At 36.3% G+C, this 18,702-nt stretch overlaps 1 protein-coding gene across 2 annotated transcripts in view; it reads left to right on the top strand.

The window, feature by feature from the left end:
• The window catches only part of NUP205 (nucleoporin 205), a 79,473-nt gene that overhangs the window by 8,323 nt on the left and 52,448 nt on the right, over positions 1-18,702 (top strand). For both annotated transcript variants that reach the window (XM_025464130.3, XM_025464131.3), the window contains exons 3-12: positions 1,153-1,324; positions 3,992-4,136; positions 4,521-4,680; positions 5,062-5,290; positions 7,808-7,972; positions 10,822-10,997; positions 14,050-14,166; positions 14,372-14,509; positions 16,901-17,051; positions 18,284-18,489. In XM_025464130.3, coding sequence (XP_025319915.3) covers positions 1,153-1,324; positions 3,992-4,136; positions 4,521-4,680; positions 5,062-5,290; positions 7,808-7,972; positions 10,822-10,997; positions 14,050-14,166; positions 14,372-14,509; positions 16,901-17,051; positions 18,284-18,489 — 1,659 coding nt within the window. The remainder of the gene's footprint in view (positions 1-1,152; positions 1,325-3,991; positions 4,137-4,520; positions 4,681-5,061; positions 5,291-7,807; positions 7,973-10,821; positions 10,998-14,049; positions 14,167-14,371; positions 14,510-16,900; positions 17,052-18,283; positions 18,490-18,702) is intronic.

Genomic DNA, 18,702 nt, shown 5'->3' on the forward strand with positions numbered 1-18,702 from the left:
ATTCTTGTGTGTCATTAATCACTGCATCTTGAAATCTTTTTCAACCAGGAATAGAATACTTCAGTAGAGGTAATTCATATTTGGAAATTCCTTTCCTTGCTGTTTGATAATTTTCTTTTATACACTAACAAGACTATCTGAGAACTGTTTGTCTTACCAGAAATGGCCTTTTGCTTTTTAGCTCTTGTGTATTTTTTTTTTTTTTTTTTTTTTGGCTGTCTTTAATAGAAAGAATCCCCAGCCTGGGAGCCAGTTGAGCTGAGTTCCAGTCTCAGCTCTACCACTAGAGTTGTATATGCACAGGGACATCATCTGACTTATCTGGGCATCAGCTTCCCCATCTTTTTTTTTTTTTTTTTTTTTAATAAGACTTATTTATTTATTTATCTGAGAGAGAAAGAGTACTCATGCACGCGCATGAGCAGGAGGGGCAGAAGGAGAGGGAGAGAGAATCTGAGGTAGATTCCATGCTGAGCATGGAGCCCAATGTACGGCTCGATCTCATGACCCTGAGATCATGATCTGAGCCGAAACTTAAGAGTTGGACACTTAATTGACTGAGCCACACAGGTGCCTCACTTTTCTACTTTTAGTAGAAGAGTTGGATTAATTGACCTATGTGGCCTTTTTTAAGATGAAAATTTCTAAAATTTTATGATCCATCAAGTAATTCTATACTGTATGTCATTTGTTAAATATTTGAACCAAGTAAGACTTTTGGGACTAAGACTACATTTTACGTAACATATTAATAAAGTATCTTTAGTCTTACTAATTCATTCAATAATTCATATATCCATTTGTTATTTCCCACTTGCAGACCATATTGTTTTTATTTACTAAATATGTAATTGGAAACATTCCTTACAGATTTGAAAAATAGTGTGCTTTTATTGTGTGTGTTTTTTTCAAAATTTTGTATTTCAAAGTTTAGCAAAAGCATTTATTGAGAAGGCAGTCATAGCATAAGTGCTGCAGGTAAATAGGTAGTGGTACATCATAAAGGTCTATTGAAGGTTTTCTGATAAGCAGTACTTCCATCATGTTACTTGACTACCTTATCATGAATTAACTTCTCTAGGTAACATTTTAAAACCTTTTCTCCAGTATACAATTTTCATTCCATGATTCTATTTACTTTTACCATTGCAGCCCAAAAATGTCCAACAACATGAGAAGGTTCAGAAAGCCAGTACAGAGGGAGTCGCTATCCAGGGTCAACAGGGAACCCGACTTCTTCCTGAACAGCTCATTAAAGAGGCCTTTATCCTTAGTGACCTTTTTGATATTGGAGAATTGGCAGCTGTTGAGCTTCTCCTCGCTGGTAGGTTGACATTTAATTGAACCTGTGGTAAGGTAGTACAGAATTATAAAGTCATTCACTCAGGGTTTAAAGTGTTGTATCATTTAGATTCCAAAGTAGTTTATTTGAAAAACCATATTCAAAGTATTTCCTTTTGTTTATCTGTGACTAATGGGAGAGCTTTAGTGATTGGATTTGTTAAAGGTAATTTAACTTTTAAGATAGGATTTTACATGGTAATTTACTAGCAAAGAATCATTGGCCGCATCTCACAAATTTTATAGCACAAAGAATTTATTGTCATGTGATGAATAAGAAAGTAAGTTCACTGCTTTTTTGGAGTTCCTTTTTAAGGGGGTGATTCAGATAATGAATAGGTTAGAAATAAGGTAATTTTAGTAATACTGAGTACCAGGACGAAAATAAAAGACGATGTGATATAGAGAGATGGGATCTGCTAGGGGACAACTCTAGATTACTTAGAGAAGGCTTATCTGGGATATTTGACCTGAGACCTATATGATGATAGGGTATCAGAGTTTTTGGGGAAGGGTGACCCAGGCAGAGCAAACAGCAAGTGCTTGAAGTTAGGCCAAAGGCACACTAAAGAATAAAGAGACCATGGGTAAAAAAGATACAGGCACCTCACAAAGAAAGGGGAGGGCAAGGGAAGGTAAGGAGAGAGCAGGAATCAGATTATATCAGTCCTGCAGGCAAGGAAAACTATTTGGATTTTATTCTAATTGCACTGGGAAGTTGCTGGCAGGGGCTTTAAGCAGATGAGTTACATAATCCAGAAAAATTTTGAAATTATTTCTGTGGCTACTATATAGAGAAAAAATGTGAAATTTCCCTAAAGTGAGCAATTCCTTTTCGTTATAACAGGGAGCCTTAGGAAGTAGCCATGTGGGCAGTTTATTTTATTTTATTATTATTTTTTTTATTGGAGTTCAATTTGCCAGCATATAGTATAACACCCAGTGCTCATCCCATCAAGTGCCTCCCTCCGTGCCCGTCACCCAGTCACCACATCCCCCCACCCACCTCCCTTTCACTACCCCTTGTTCGTTTCCCAGAGTTAGGAGTCTCTCATGTTCTGTCTCCCTCTCTGATATTTCCCACTCATTTTCTCTCCTTTCCCCTTTATTCCCTTTCACTATTTTTTATATTCCTCAAATGAATGAGACCATATATTGTTTGTCCTTCTCCGTTTGACTTACTTCACTCAGCATAATACCCTTCAGTTCCATCCACGTTGAAGCAAATTGTGGGTATTTGTTGTTTCTGATGGCTGAGTAATATTCCATTGTATACATATACATGTGAGCATCTTAATTGAAAGGAAGTCTCATGTGTTTAGAGATTATTTGAGAGAGAGAGAGAGAGAGAGCATGTACCTGAGTGCACAAGTGGGGGAAGGGGCCGAGGGCCAGAATCTCAAATATATTCCCCACTGAGCACAGGGCCCCACAGAGGGCTCAATCCCTTGACCCATAAGATCATGACCTGAGCTAAACCCAAGAGTTGGGCACTTAATGACTGAGCCATCCATGCTCCCCAAGAAAGTCTTATGTTTAAAGATATCATATGGCTTCCAAAATCCTTTTTGACCTAAGGCTGCATTAAAAGAAGTATGATCATGAGAAGCAGGAGGGTAATTTTCCCACTCTACAATGGAAATATTAACTGGATAGGCTTGAGTTTTGAGTTTAACTCACAACATCATTTAACAAACATTTATTTATCTTGTGTTTACCATGGGCCAGGCACTGTGTTAAGACTCCAGGGATAGAAACATGGATGAAACTTAGAAAAAAAAGAAAAAAAAGAAACTTCAATTAGTGTAAAGGAGCCCATAGTCTCGTAATTGAGAAAACATGGAGACAAATAATGATACAGTTAAGTGCATTAATGCTAGTTTATGGAAGATTTAGTGATGGTCCAGAGGCAAAGGGATTAAGTTGACTTTAGGTTGTAGAGAGAAGTCTTCACAAAGCTCACCAGGCCTAAACTAGGTGCTGAAATAATGAGTAGGCACATGTGTGGAATAGATGTGCACTCAGGAGGACAAGAGGGTATCTAGGCACGAGAAATGGCTGGTACAGAGGTGTGAGATGAATTTGCGAACAGGAGAGAGTGGAGTGATTGGGCTTGGAGGAGAAGACAGCCTTAGGAAATGAAACCCAAACTAAAAAGAACAAAAGAGGAACTTATTCAAAGGGGAGCAGCTGAAAAGGCAAGTAAACTGGAAACATAGGAAAAGGTTATTTACTTTCATAGAAAACTCTAGGGGAAGAAACTTCCAAACATTTGAAAGATTTCATGTGTAAGAGAGGAAAATGGGCATTAATATCATGAGATTCAGTGGACCCCCATGAGACCAGAAGATCGTTAGCCAGTATGGAAATCCTAGATGAATGTAAGATTGAGTTTAGGAAATGGTGAGTTCTGTGTTACTGCTGGTGTTCCAGCACAAGTTGGATGGCCTCTTGAAGTTGTGGAAGGAGGAAAATGATAATGAGTGTTTGGACTAGAGGACTGTAGGATCCCTTAAACCCTGAGATTCTGGGATTCTGGGAACTGAACATTGGTATAGTCATTTTTGTCTCATCCTAAATACATATTAACCAAATTATTCCTCAACTCCTTTTTCTTTTTTTTTTTTCTTTTTTCAACTCCTTTTTCTAGGAGAGCACCAACAGCCACATTTTCCTGGTCTCACCAGAGGATTAGTAGCTGTTCTTTTATATTGGGATGGAAAACGGTGCATTGCAAATTCCCTGAAAGCCTTAATACAGTCTAGACGAGGAAAGACGTGGACCCTTGAACTCAGGTCTGTTTTCTTCTTAGGATTTCTTCTTTGGGCTTTATTAGAAATTACTTGAAGAATTATTATTTTAATTATTAGAAATAACAAAAATTTCTCCTTTTAATATATGTAATTTAAGTAAAATGTGTAACATAACTGAGTATTCTGCAAAGAATGATAGATTAAAGCTGATTTATTTTGTTTGCAAATAAAAAATAATTACTTATGGTTAGAAGTTTATTGATGCCTAATTATCTAACAAGGATGAAAAGAGCCGAGTTATAATTCATCCTCTTTTTTTTTTCAGTAACGAAACATTATTGTCAAGAGCATTTACTATATCTGTATCATGAAGTGTAGACGTGACTAGTCATTATAACTTTCTCCATTGATTTTTTTTCATTACAGTCCAGAGCTGGTTTCCATGACAACACGGTTTACAGAGGAGCTGATGGAGCAAGGATTGACTTATAAAGTCCTTACTCTGGTGTCACAGATTGATGTGAACAATGAGTTTGAAAAACTACAGCGGGAGAGAGGTTTGGGCAGTGAAAAACATCGAAAAGAGGCAAGGGTTTAGTGAGATCATTTCGTGGGTTGTCTGTGTCAGATCTCAGGTGAAAAGTCATGACGTTTAGAATGTTCTATCATTGAAGTGTAGCACCTGTATCCAAAATTGACATAGCTGTTTCTTTCTGGTCATTTATGCTATTGTAGCTCTTTTTCTGGAATGAATGCTTCAAAAAATTGGTCATTGAATAAAGGTGCTTGGAACTTAAATGAGGAATTTACAATAGGATTTGTTTAGAATTCTAGAGGGGAGATTTTAGCGTTACTTGTGGATTCAGATTTATGTAATTAGCTTTGTAAAAGGTAGTTTACTTTCTGGATTAAGACCAGGCTTCACTGTGATTTATGTATACTGATAGTCGTACGTTTTTATCTCTAGGTTTCTGATCTCATCAAGGAGTGCAGGCAGTCTCTGGCAGAAAGCCTTTTTGCCTGGGCTTGTCAGTCACCTTTAGGCAAAGATGACACTCTGCTTCTTATTGGACATTTGGAAAAAGTGACAGTTGAGGCTAATGGCTCCTTGGATGCAGTGAATCTGGCTCTTCTTATGGCGCTTCTATACTGCTTTGATATCAGTTTTCTAGAACAAAGCACAGAGGAACGAGATGGTATTGGATCTTATACTTATTAATGCCTTTATTTTAAAAAATCAGCTTAAATTGTGGAGATTACATTTAAGAAGGGCAATATTTTAACTACTAAAAGGAGAAATTGTATATTTTATTCCTATATTCTGTGTAATTCATCCATACTTGAATATTTAGATATAAGATCACATTTTAAAAATATGCACCTGTTAGATATCTCTATTCTTTTCAATTTTGGAATAGGAAAGTGGTAAAGGTTATGTAATACATGTTCATGAGTTTTGTATGCCTAATTGTTTATTTCTTTACATTTTATTCACATTGCAAACTTTCACCAAAATATTCTAAGCGAGGATAATGATCCATATTAGTAATATATGATGTTTGATTTATATTGTCTCTGAAGAAGATAATATTTTTACTTGGTAACCTTATAAACGATTACTGCTCAGAAATGAGGATCTCAGAAATGATTCCCAAAGATGATTTGAAGACTATTGACTTTTAACATCCTAGATATTTATACTTATTTGAACAGTTTTCCCCTGTCCACTTTTGATTGTATCATCAGCATCTTCTCTCAGTAGGTATGTAAGGAGTATAGACATTTTCCACTCACATTTAATGATTATCCTTCGGCATTAGGAAAGGCTTATGGAAAGCATAAGTACCCCTTCCTTCTAGTCAAATTGTCACGCGGTGCTTTGTGTGTCACAGAACAAGTGGTAACTGTGCTCATGTAGGAATGCTGCCAATTAATGCATTGGTCATATTTCCTGTCTTGAATGAAATGAAGCATAGAATTAAGTAGGAGTAGGATGTGTTAAGGGAAGCTTGTAAGTGGGACTTTCAAAAGCAAAATGAAATGCCTGGAAGATTTTGTAGGCTAACATGTAAGGTTTTGTATTAGGTTGTAATTTTATCAATTTAGGATGCTTATATTAATTAACTCATTTTAATTGTAATTTCTTGTTGGTTCTGTATATGTTTGGTTAAAAATGGGAGAAGTGACTTATTAGTGCATGTATAGTAGTAGACAGAAACTTAAAATACAGGAAATTAAAGAATGTGTTCTTGGTTAAAGGTTGGGAACCACTGACGTCAAAAAGAAGTACAAGAAAATAATAAAATAAATGAAATTTTAGGTGTCAGTGGTGTTTCCCATGTTAGTATTTATTCAGAATCCTATGCTTGTTTGAAGTACCACAGTATAATTGAACAGTAAATCGAAAATTATTTATTTTTTAGCAGTTTCCTTTGTTATAATCAGAGTAGATAATTGTCTGTGATTTGGATCCTTTGTTTTAGCCAGTTTTTGTCTGATCTGTTAATCAGGCATTTATCTAGTAAAATTCTTTTTTTTTTTTTAAGTTTTACTTTTAAGTACCTCTACACCTGACATGGGACTCAAACTCATAACCCTGAGATCAAGAGTCACACACTTCACCAACTGAGCCAGCCAGGCACCCCAAATTATATCTTTTTTGATTTTTTTTTTTTTTTAAGATTTTGCTTATTTATTCATGAGAGTCACAGAGAGAGAGGCAGAGACATAGGCAGAGGGAGAAGCAGGCTCCCTGCGGGGAGCCCAATGCAGGACTCAATCCCAGGACCCTAGGATCACAACCTGAGCCAAAGGTACACGCTCAACCACTGAGCCACCCAGGCATCCCTCTTTTGATCTTTAAGTGGCATTGATTTATTATTTATTTATTTATCTTTAAAAAATATTTTATTGTTTTAGAGAGAGAGAACACATGAGCAGCAGGGTAGGGGGAAAGGGATAAGAAGAGAGAGGGAATCTTTTTTTTTTTAAAGATTGTATTTATTTATTCATGAGAATACACAGGAGAGAGAGAGAGAAGCAGAGACACAGGCAGAGGGAGAAGCAGGCTCCATGCAGGGAGCCCGACGTGGGACTTGAGCCCGGGTCTCCAGGATCACACCCCGGGCTACAGGCAGCGCTAAACCACTGAGCCACCGGGGCTGCCCGAGAGAGGGAATCTTAAACAAACTCCATGCTCAGCTCAGAGCCTAACACAGGGCTCAATCTCATGACTCCAAAATGATGATCTGAGCCAAAATGAAGAGTTAGATGCTTAACCAACTCAGCCATGCAGGTGCCCCTAAAGATTTTATTGTTAAGTAATCTGTAACACCCAATGTGGAAGCTTGAACCCTGAGATCAAGAGTCACACGCTCAGCCGACTAAGCCAGCCAGCGCCCTGACATATTTTAGAATTTGTATACAGAAAAATGAATGACTCTTTAACTGTTTTTAAAATTTTTTTATAGTACACTTATTTAAAAAGACATTGCAAAAGATAGAATTAAAATTTAGAATTATTGTGGGTTGCCTCTTTCAGTTTTAATTTGTATAGAAGTTTTCTGGTAATGTATTTGTTTTGGTTTGTCAAACATTGTTAATTAGCCATAGTTATTTGATAAGAGCACTCTGGTTTTCTGATTTGTAGACATTATTCCTATATATCAAAAGTCCGAACTTCCCTACTTTTTGGTACATTTTTGTGTTTCCAGATATGATTCATCAACTTCCACTGTTGACAGAAAGACAATACATTGCAACAATTCACTCTCGCCTACAAGACTCACAGCTTTGGAAACTGCCTGGCCTGCAGGCCACTGTTAGACTTGCCTGGGCACTGGCATTGAGAGGAATATCTCAGCTACCTGATGTGACAGGTAAATTGATTGTAGGTAATTTAGTTATGGGAAAGAACTTACCAGCTTTAAAGGTGTGTGTGTTTTGTTTGTTTGCTTTAAAGGTGTTTTGAAAGAGGGGTTATCTTTGACATATATAAGCATGAGCACAGGAAGATACCTAGAATTATGTTAAATGAAGCTTTGGAATGTGGTGAAATAACATTTTTTTCCCATTGTATCCTAAAAGAAATTTTATGAACTATTTCCTTTTCTTAGAGCCAATGACAGTGCTCTTTTAGCTTCTTTTTTTACTTAAGAGTATACAATTTGAAATGATAGTATCACAATAATTTTTAAATTAAAATTTACGATTTCTTTCTTTTTTTTTTTTTTTTAATGTTTTCCTCCTTGGTTTTCAGAAAATAATTTTTCATGATTTTAAGATTAGTATTATCTGGGGTGCCGGGGTAGCTCAGTTTTAGATTAAGCATCTGCCTTTGGGTCAGGTCATGATCCCAGGGTTATGGGCTTGAGCCCCACATAGGGCTCTGTGCTCCATAAGCCTCTTCTCCCTCTCCCACTGCCTGCCACTCTCCCTGCTAGTGCATTCTCTTCTCTCTGTCAAATAAATACAATCTTAAAACAATTTTTTTTAAATCTAGTATTATTTTAAAATAAAATACATTAGGGCTACCTGGGTGGCTCAGTTGGTTAAGTATTTGACTTTTGATTTTGGCTCAAGATCTCATGGTTCATGGAATGGAGCCCATAAAGCTCCTCACTCAGTGGGGAGTCTGCTTGAAGATCCTCTATGTCTGCCCTTCCTCCCTCTTGTGTACACACATGCATGTACTCTTTCTCTCTCGGTCTCAAAAAAAAATAGTCATTTCTTGAAATAATACAAATTTTAATAAAATAGGAATTTTGCAAAATTAGTTCCTACTCTCTTTATAGACTTATGAAAAACTTATCAAACATATTTACTACACTAACTTATAATGTGTTTGGAACTTTACTAAACTCCAAAATTTGAATAAACTTTTTAGACAGTAATACTCAATTTACATTAAGATATTAATGCTGCTTTGTTACCTGAATCTTCAAGAAATAGTTCTTAAGTTGATCATCATGTGATTTAAATTCTAGTATTTCTGAATTCAAGGGAAGGCTTGTAATTAGTCACTATTATTAATACTTAATTAGTAATTTTAATAATAAGTATTAGTTGTCATAAAGAACGAAACTATTTCATTCTCAAAGAGTTTGTATGGTATGGGTAGATAGGCAGGCTTTGTTTCAGAATGCAAAATAAAACATAAAAACCCATCTATTTTCCTCAGTTGAGACTCTTGGCTTATATCTATTCCATATGACCCTTTTCAAGGCTATGAAAATGTAGTTTGAGTAGCACACTTTGAATTTGGTCTGTATGACGCTCAAGCAGAATAAACTACATAGCATTCTTTTCCAAAGCCAGATTACCACAAAGTTACCTAGCAGTTTTATGTGTAAATTTAAAAGAAGCAGCAATGTATTTCTTTATATAAGGATTCAACAGCACCTATGACATACTTTTACCACAAAAATTGAATGTAAGTCAGATCAGGTCTCTCTAGATCAAACTACAAATTTTTAGTATAATCAGAGGACAGTGGAATATGTTAACTTTATCACTGGGATGAATACCAGACCACATTGTGGAAACTCTACAGGCTGAAAGTCCAGTGTCTGCAGCAAATAAAGGGGAAGGGAAAAATTAAGGTACAGGAAGTGCCTACAGATATATCAAATATAATCTGTAGATCTTATTTGGATCCTGATTCAACCAATCAAATTGCACAAAAGACAAAATTAGCAAAAAACCAAACTAGAATCTTTTATAACATTTACGGGACAGTTGTAAATTTGATTACTTCGTGGATATTTGATACTGTTGATTTTTTTAAGATATAAGTGTATTAAAGTGTAATGTTTGTGTGGTTTATTTTTCTTTTGTTTTTAAGTATCCTTTTGAGTTCTATACTGAAATACTTATGAGTGAAATGTTAAATTGTCTGGCATTTGCTTTAATCTCATTTGGGAATGCATGGAAATGTAGATGAAATATGATTGACTATAAAGGTGTAGCATTGAAGTTAGGTAATGGAGTTTGTGGTGGTTCATTAAACTGGTCTATTTTTAGATAACTGTTTAAAATGTTTCAAATAGGGGCAGCCCAGGGGCTCAGCAGTTGAGCGTCCGCCTTCAGCCCAGGGCATGATCCTGGAGACCCGGGATCGAGTCTCACATGGGGCTCCCTGCAGGGAGCCTGCTTCTCCCTCCGCTTGTGTCTCTGCCTCTCTCTCTCTGTGTCCCTCATGAATAAATAAATAAAATCTTTTTTAAAAAATGAAATGTTTCAAATAAAAAGCTAAAAACATGTACAAATAGACCAGTTTGTCTTTAGGTTAAGGTTTAGTTTTTCAATTTTTGCTACTTCATTATCAAATTAGAAGAGTTACATAGGTGGTCATGTTCAGGTCTTGGACTCGCTTACTAGCTCTGAAGACTTTCTGAATGATTAAGTTCATTTCATTGAGATTAAAGCCTTAGCATTGTTTTCTTCTGTTAATGTTTTGATACTAACTCCCTGACTATATCAGTGTTATACACGTATGTCTCAAGTAATTTCTTACTACTCATGATGTTATTGTGAAGAGCATGAGGTTTTCGGGGTTTTCTAGTGTACATTTTCAGTAGCTCTTTTGAGTTAGTCACAGTATTACACGGTCTTATTTTGTGCATAGCACAAATACCTGAGTTTTGAACCATCACAGAGTATTGGGAGATATTACAATTTCGTTCAATAACTTTTCCTCCATGTGCTGATTTTCTAAATCTATTTCTAGCTCTGGCTGAATTTACAGAAGCGGATGAAGCAATGGCAGAGCTCGCAATTGCTGACAATGTCTTCCTGTTCCTCACTGAATCCGTAGTGGTGTCAGAAAACTTCTATCAGGAGGAGTTTTATATTCGTAGAATCCATAATCTCATCACAGATTTCCTGGCGCTTATGCCAATGAAGGTAGGTATAATAATGTAAGATAAGTAAAGAGTAGTAGAAAAATTTTATGAAGTAGTAAAACTGATAATGAACTTTATGTTTTGGAAACTAAGAAAATCTTTTATTGTAGACCATAATATGACAATAGTTGTATTACAGCTTTGGAATTTGTAATTCATGGAAATGAAATAAGACCTGTTAATTGAGAATAAGTTAAAAGAACAAAATATTTGATACTGAGAATAGCTTATAGGGAGAGAGAATAATAGATAAATCACTACGTGCAGAACACTATTAATGCCATGATACCCCAGGGATCAATTATACATGATTTGGAAGAGGCATAGTGAAAAATCTCCAGTTTTATAGGTAATTGTTTAAATTCTTTTACTGTAGTGAAGAAATGGGCTTCTGCATGGATACAGGTAATGTAATGGAAACTAATGCAAAGACAACTTTAAAATAAAGAGTTCAAGCTATAAGTTTGATCCAAAAAAGGATTTTTAGAGCCATTTCATACCGTTTCTTCAGAGCATATGATTTTGTGCAATTTTTTTGCCAAGAAAGCCATCAAAATGGAGCAGGAAATAAATGAGGGAATAAGCCCTATGAACTCACTTTTTATGTGTATTTTAAAAAACACCCTAAAGAACCTACACTTATAATACTGTTGTGTAGGTCTGCTACCATACCTACTGAAATACATAAGACAAATGGAAAGGCTACCTCAGATGGCAACAAACATTCAAGGAGTGAAGTGCTTATTTATTATTTAATGAATTATTTGTTGAGTTTCTCCTGTGTGCCAGTACTATACTAGGAGTTGTGGAAAAGAAAAGTAAAAGTAAGTAAGAGACTCATTCCTTATCAGCAAAGAATTTATAATTTAGTTAGGTTAGGTAGTAACAGTAAATAAATGAGAGGTATAGAGAGTAAACTGCTATGGGTTTATTTAAGCTAAGAATAGCCCCGTCAGGGTTAGAGTAGTCAAGGAATACTTTAACATAACTTGAAGCCTCAGGAACCTTGAAGGGCTTGATAGAAGAACATCACAAGATTTTGGAGTAGGAAGAAGTGTGTTAATCCTTTCATTTTACATTTGCAGAAATGAAGCCGTAGAAAGATTAAGGCTTAAGCATGTCCTAATCAGTAGTAATCCAGATGGGACTTTGATTATGGGAAGATAATCATAAATAGTTTGACTAGCGTAAACAGTGAATTCACACGATCGAGGATACTGGCATTTCTTTGCTGTAAGAGGATTTAGGTTATTTGTCTCTTCTTGAAGGAGCTTTGGTTTGTGCCTATCAGTGAATTTGTCCTTTACATTCAGATTGATGGACATAAAGTTATTCTTAATATTCTTTTATTGTACTGTTGTGTCAATAGGATCTGTGATGTTTCTTCTGTCATTCTTGAATTTGGTAATTTGCGTTTTTCTCTTTTTGCTTCTTAATTAACCTGGCTAGAGGTTTATCATTTTTATTAAATTTTCTGAAGAACCAGCTTTTGGCCTTATTGATTTTTCTTGTACTTTGTTTACTGTTTCTGATTTCTGCTCTATATTGTTTTCTTCCTTTTGCTTTGGGCTTAATTTGCACCTCTCATTTCAGTTTAAGGTAGAAGCTTAGAGTATTGATTTGAAACCTTTCTTTTTTTCTAATACAAACACTTAATGTTACACATTTATCTCTAATGTGTTACATAAATTTTGATATGTTTTCTTTTTTGTTCAATTTAATGTTTTGTAATTTTCCTTGGAACTTGTTTGATTAGTGGATTATTTAGAAGGGTTGTTTAATTTCTAAATATTTGAGGACTTCCAGGTATCTATAATTGATTTTTAGTTTTATTTTTGTTGTGGTCAGAGAACATGCTTTATAGGATTTCAATTTATGTTAAATGGGCTGAGATTTGTTTTATGATTTAGAATATGCCCTATCTTGGAAAATGTTCTATGCACACAGGAAAGGAATGTATATTCTGCTGCTATTCTGTGGAGTATTCTGTAAATGTCAATTAATGTTAAGTCTTCTCTATCCTTACAGATTTTGTATACTTGTTCTGATGAATATTGAGAGAAGAGTATTGAAATCTTTAGCTATAATTGTGGATTTGTCTAGCTTTTTGTTTTGTTTCATTTTGAAAGAGTAGTTTCTTATATCAGTTGCCATTTAGTTCACACAAATGTTTATAAGGTAATGGTTCTCAGCAGAATAATAATGTCCTCCAGAGAGTGTTTGGTAAATTAGTGGCACCATTTTTCTTTGCTATAATGTCTTTGGTGGAGTTATTGGTGGCTCGTAGGTAGTCCAGAGTTGCTAAACTGTCTTGCAATGTTTAGGATGATCAAGCCAGAGAAGAAATGTCCTGCCCAAATGCCAGTAATGTTCCATTGAGAAACACTAGTTAAACTCAACTTGGAAAATGCATTGAAGTGTTAACATATTATAAATTATGGATAATAGTATCACAAAATTCCTAGTATATTTTTTCATGTCATTAAAGTGGAATAGATTTTTATTTTATTTTTTTTATTTTTTTTTTAATTTTATTTATTTATGATAGTCACATAGAGAGAGAGAGAGAGAGAGAGAGAGGCAGAGACATAGGCAGAGGGAGAAGCAGGCTCCATGCACCGGGAGCCCGACGTGGGACTCGATCCGGGGTCTCCAGGATCGCGCCCTGGGCCAAAGGCAGGCGCCAAACCGCTGCGCCACCCAGGGATCCCGGAATAGATTTTTAAACAGTTTTTCTTTTCTATACTCACTTTTATTTTTATTTTTATTTTTTAAAAATTTTTTATTTATTTATGATAGTCACACACAGATAGAGAGAGAGGCAGAGACACAGGCAGAGGGAGAAGCAGGCTCCATGCACCGGGAGCCCGACGTGGGATTCGATCCCGGGTCTCCAGGATCGCGCCCTGGGCCAAAGGCAGGCGCCAAACCGCTGCGCCACCCAGGGATCCCTATATACTCACTTTTATACAGTTGTCTGAGTTTTCTGATTTCAGTATTATTAACCTGTATAATAAATTTCCATATTAAACTCTATATAACATATTATGCAGGTGAAACAGTTGAGGAATCGGGCAGATGAAGATGCTCGAATAATTCACATGAGTATGCAGATGGGTAATGAACCTCCCATTTCACTTAGAAGAGATCTGGAACACTTAATGCTCTTGGTAAGCCATTACAGTGAATGGATGGTTATCTCTCCCTCCTTCCATTATTTATTCCCTAACTGTGGAAAGTTTCATGTTTAATATCTAAATATACAAGTGAATTCCATAAAAATGTAAATTTTCATTTAAAAGTAATTGTTGAAAAAAATAAAAGTAATTGTTGAATTGTAGGCATTTTCACCTAGTCTTTGCTTACACTTTGCAGATTGGTGAGCTATATAAAAAGAATCCTTTTAATTTGGAGCTTGCTCTCGAATATTGGTGTCCCTCAGAGCCTCTTCAGACTTCCACTATCATGGGTTCTTACCTTGGGGTGGCTCATCAGCGACCCCCTCAACGCCAGGTGAGCTCTTAGTTTTTTACTTTTCTACTCTGGTATGGCAATTGGGAGTCTTGAACCATGAAAAAAAATGTCATTTCTTGATGTTATTGCTGTTAACACAAATGACCATTTGTGTAACTTAGAAATTTACACTTTTTTCTTCCTTAAGGAAATTTGAAACTCTTTAAGTTTTCATCATTTTGGAGTATATTGGTTATGTGTCAAATTGTAGACAGAAAGGTGTCTAGTCTTTGTGTCGCTTATTTGAATTTTATTGGTATTAGTATTAGTCTGTCCTCAATAGGAATGACAATAACCAATATACATCATTTTTTAAGATTTCTTTTTAAAGATTTTATTCATTCATTCACGAGAAACACATATACACACAGAGGCAGAGACACAGGCAGAGGTAGAAGCAGGCTCCCTGCAGGGAGCCCAATGTGGGACTCGATCCCAGGACTCCCAAGATCACGACCTGAGCCAAAGGTAGGTGCTTAACCACTGAGCCACCCAGATGCCCCTAAGATTTTATTTTTAAGTAAACGCTGCACCTGGCATGTGGCTCAAACTCACAATTCCGAGATCAAGAATCACATACTCCACAGACTGAGCCAACCAGGGGGCCCCCAGTATACACCATTCTTAACAAATTGGGGAAGATAGGAGAGGTATAAAAACTAGAAGGAAAGGCTTAGAAGTTAGAAGTGATGACAAAATACCTATGAGTCAGTAGATGATACTGGAAAAAGTCCATTTTCTATTCTATATTAAGTATGATACACAGTAGCAAAAAGATGGATGACAGTATCTACATGTTTTGGGGATTTACTATATTAGACACTTTCATGTCAAGTAATTTTCAGTTATGCTAGAATCTGTGATCAGACACCTTTTTACTGCATTTCTTATATTTATTGTTTCATTTTTTCTCCCCATTTACAAAAATATTTTGGAGAAGGGTTTATTAAAATGTTTTGAAGATTAAAAAAATCTTTATATTATTTCAAACATATGGATAAGAGAATAATTTTAATGAACACCCAACATCTTAATAGCTGTTAACACTTGCCTTGTTTGCTTTGTGTACTACTGTTATTTTTACTACCTTTATTTTGCTGAAGTATGTTGAAATTATAAACAGCATGACATTCCACCTCTTACTAGATAAATATATCTTAAAAATAAGGATATTCTTTTTTTAAAATATTTTATTTAGTTATTCACGAGAGACACACAGAGAGAGAGAGGCAGAGACATAGGCAGAGGGAGAAGCAGGCTCCATGCAGGGAGCCCGAGGTGGGACTCCATCCTGGGACTCCAAGATCATGCCCTGGGCTGAAGGCAGATGCTAAACCGCTGAGCCACCCAGGGATCCCCAAAAATAAGGATATTCTTTTACATAATTAGAAAATCATTGTTATACCTAACAGATTTAACAGTGATTTCCAGTAATCTGTAACCTTTTCAGTTCTGAATTCCAACCAATGAGTCTCGATGTCTGAATAGCATTTTTGTTATTAGATCTAAGGAATAAGCAAAATACAAGGAAAAACTAAAGTGGATTTACAGAATGAGAGTATAGGAATTTGGTATTGGCTTAACACAAAACAGTATGTTTAGGTTAGCATCCAAAATTCTTTCAGGTTCCTAGGTTTTGTTTGTTTCTTTGCTCTTTTTAAGATTTATTTGAGGGAGAGTGTTCATGCACCAGTGGTGGAATTGCAGAGGGAGAAGGAGAAGCAGACTGCCCACTGAGCAGGGAGCCTGATGTGGGGCTTGATCCCAGGACCCTGTGATCACGATCTGAGCCAAAGGCAGACACCTAACCTATCGAGCCACCCAGGTGCCCTGGTTTCTAGGTCTTCATACTAAATTTAACTAGGATTCAGGAACCCCAAGTTCCAAGCATATCTGAGGACTGGTTAATTTTAGAGGAGTAAATTTTTTTTAACATTGCCTTACCTATTTAAAATGTGAGTAGTTCTTATGTTCTGTGACATTGAGATTTTTTTTTTAAACGTGTACTTTATATTCACAGAAGTATTCTGTAATTGCATTAAATTGTTTTTTTTTTTTTTTTTAAGATTTTATTTATTTATTCATAGAGACACAGAGAGAGAGAGAGAGAGGCAGAGACACAGGCAGAGGGAGAAGCAGGCTCCACGCAAAGAGCCTGACAGGACTCGATCCCGGTCTCCAGGATCACGCCCTGGGCTGCAGGCGGCGCTAAACCGCTGTGCCACCGGGGCTGCCCGCATTAAATTGTTAATGACATCTTGAAAAAACAATTTTTCATAAGTAGAATACCAGATTAGTAAATCAGAGCACTTGCTTAGTTTTAGTTCATCTGTAGTCTTTATTAGCTAGTCCATAAGCTTTACGTAAACTGTTGATTTTTCCCTATTTCAGGTTGTTTTGTCAAAGTTTGTTAGGCAAATGGGTGACCTATTGCCTCCAACGATATACATTCCGTATTTGAAAATGCTTCAGGGATTGGCTAATGGGCCCCAGTGCGCCCACTACTGTTTCAGCCTGCTTAAAGTCAATGGTAGTAGTCATGGTAAGAAAAATCTGGACGTTGTCTAAGTTTGTTGGTGACATTCTTGGGTTCACTATCCCCCTGCCTATTAAAGAATATTGGTTATTTGTACTAGGTTCTACCTGTATAAATTATTTTTATAGTAATGGGAAAGAGTACGTTGGTAGCTTTATGCATAGTGATGGTCTCACAGATTGGACAGTTTTACTGTGTGCTTTATAAAATGTTATTCAATTTAGGAAATCAGAATTGATACATAAAAACTTTGAAGAACACATCTGGTACTTAAAATATATACCCTTGCCACATGAGTTTTATTTTTTGTTTTTTTAAGATTTAAAAATTTTATTTATTTGATAGAGGGCTCGAGCGAGCATAAGCAAGGGGGTGTGGCAGAGGGAGAGGGAGAAGCAGGCTCCCTGCTGAGCAGGGAGCCCCATGTGGGGCTCGATCCCAGGACCCCGTATCATGACCGGAGCCGAACGCAGATGCCTAACCAGAGACACCAGAGACACCCAGGTGCCCTGAGTTTGATTTTTTAAATTCATTTTCATAAGTACTTGTTTTTCTAAATTTCTGTACTTACAGTTTCGCTGTCCACTCTCCCAATTTCCTCATTTAATTTTCAGGCTTGAGTCTGGTTAAATTGCAACACTGTAAAAGAGAAGAGAAAGAAATAGTTATTAAGTATCTGCTTTGCTAGGTAGATATTATTACTTTCATTTTTACATGTGAGGAGACTGAGGTTTAGAGAAGTAATTTAACCAGGGTCACAAGGAAGAGCGTGATTGGAACTGAGATTTGCCCCACTCCAAGGCCAGTGTTCTGACCACCCTGTCAAGGCCTACTTGTCTTGCCCAGGACTTGGTATATAGCAGAGTAGTGTAATTTACAAATCTAGACTGTACTTCTCTCTCTTTGGGAATTTAGGAATTATCTGATGGGGAAAGTAGCCCTATATGGTATAGCACGACACAGAGAACTCTTATGGATATAAAGTAGATAGCTGACTCCAAAGTAATTTGCCTTTGCATTTATATGGACACCACCCATTCTCAGCCCTGAGGAAAAATTAATTCAGAGTTTTAGTTCATAGATGAATTCTAGCCCTTTTTCAACACGCTACTTAATTGAGACAAAGATTACTTATCTAGGACAAAGGTAAAATTTATTGCTTTAAATTTATTTTCTCCCTCCATTTCCAAGGAAATGCTTAGGCATTTTTGAAACAAAATTCTGTGCTTTCTCTACAGTTGAAAATATTCAGGGAACAGGTGGCAGTCCTGTTTCCTGGGAACATTTCTTTCACTCCTTAATGCTTTACCATGAGCACCTCCGGAAGGATCTTCCAAGTGCAGATAGTGTCCAGTACCGGCACCTTCCTTCCCGTGGAATCACCCAGAAGGAACAGGATGGATTGATTGCTTTTTTACAGCTCACCTCCACCATCATTACTTGGGTAATTATCATCCACATCATATGAGAGTTTAATTTTGTTTTCTAGCACAGGGGCATCTTAAGAAACTCCCAAATTTTCATGAAATGCTTGAGGTTTATGAGTGATGAATTTTGCATATATGGAATTCTATTTTTAGGCTCTGTGTTTCTTTACCTTCAGAGGGTTTAGCAATGGTAGCCCAGTTTATTGCTGTCAGCTAGTGGGAATATAATA

The sequence above is a fragment of the Canis lupus genome, chromosome 16 (genome assembly GCF_003254725.2).
Source record: "Canis lupus dingo isolate Sandy chromosome 16, ASM325472v2, whole genome shotgun sequence".
Classification (NCBI taxonomy): Eukaryota; Metazoa; Chordata; class Mammalia; order Carnivora; family Canidae; genus Canis; species Canis lupus.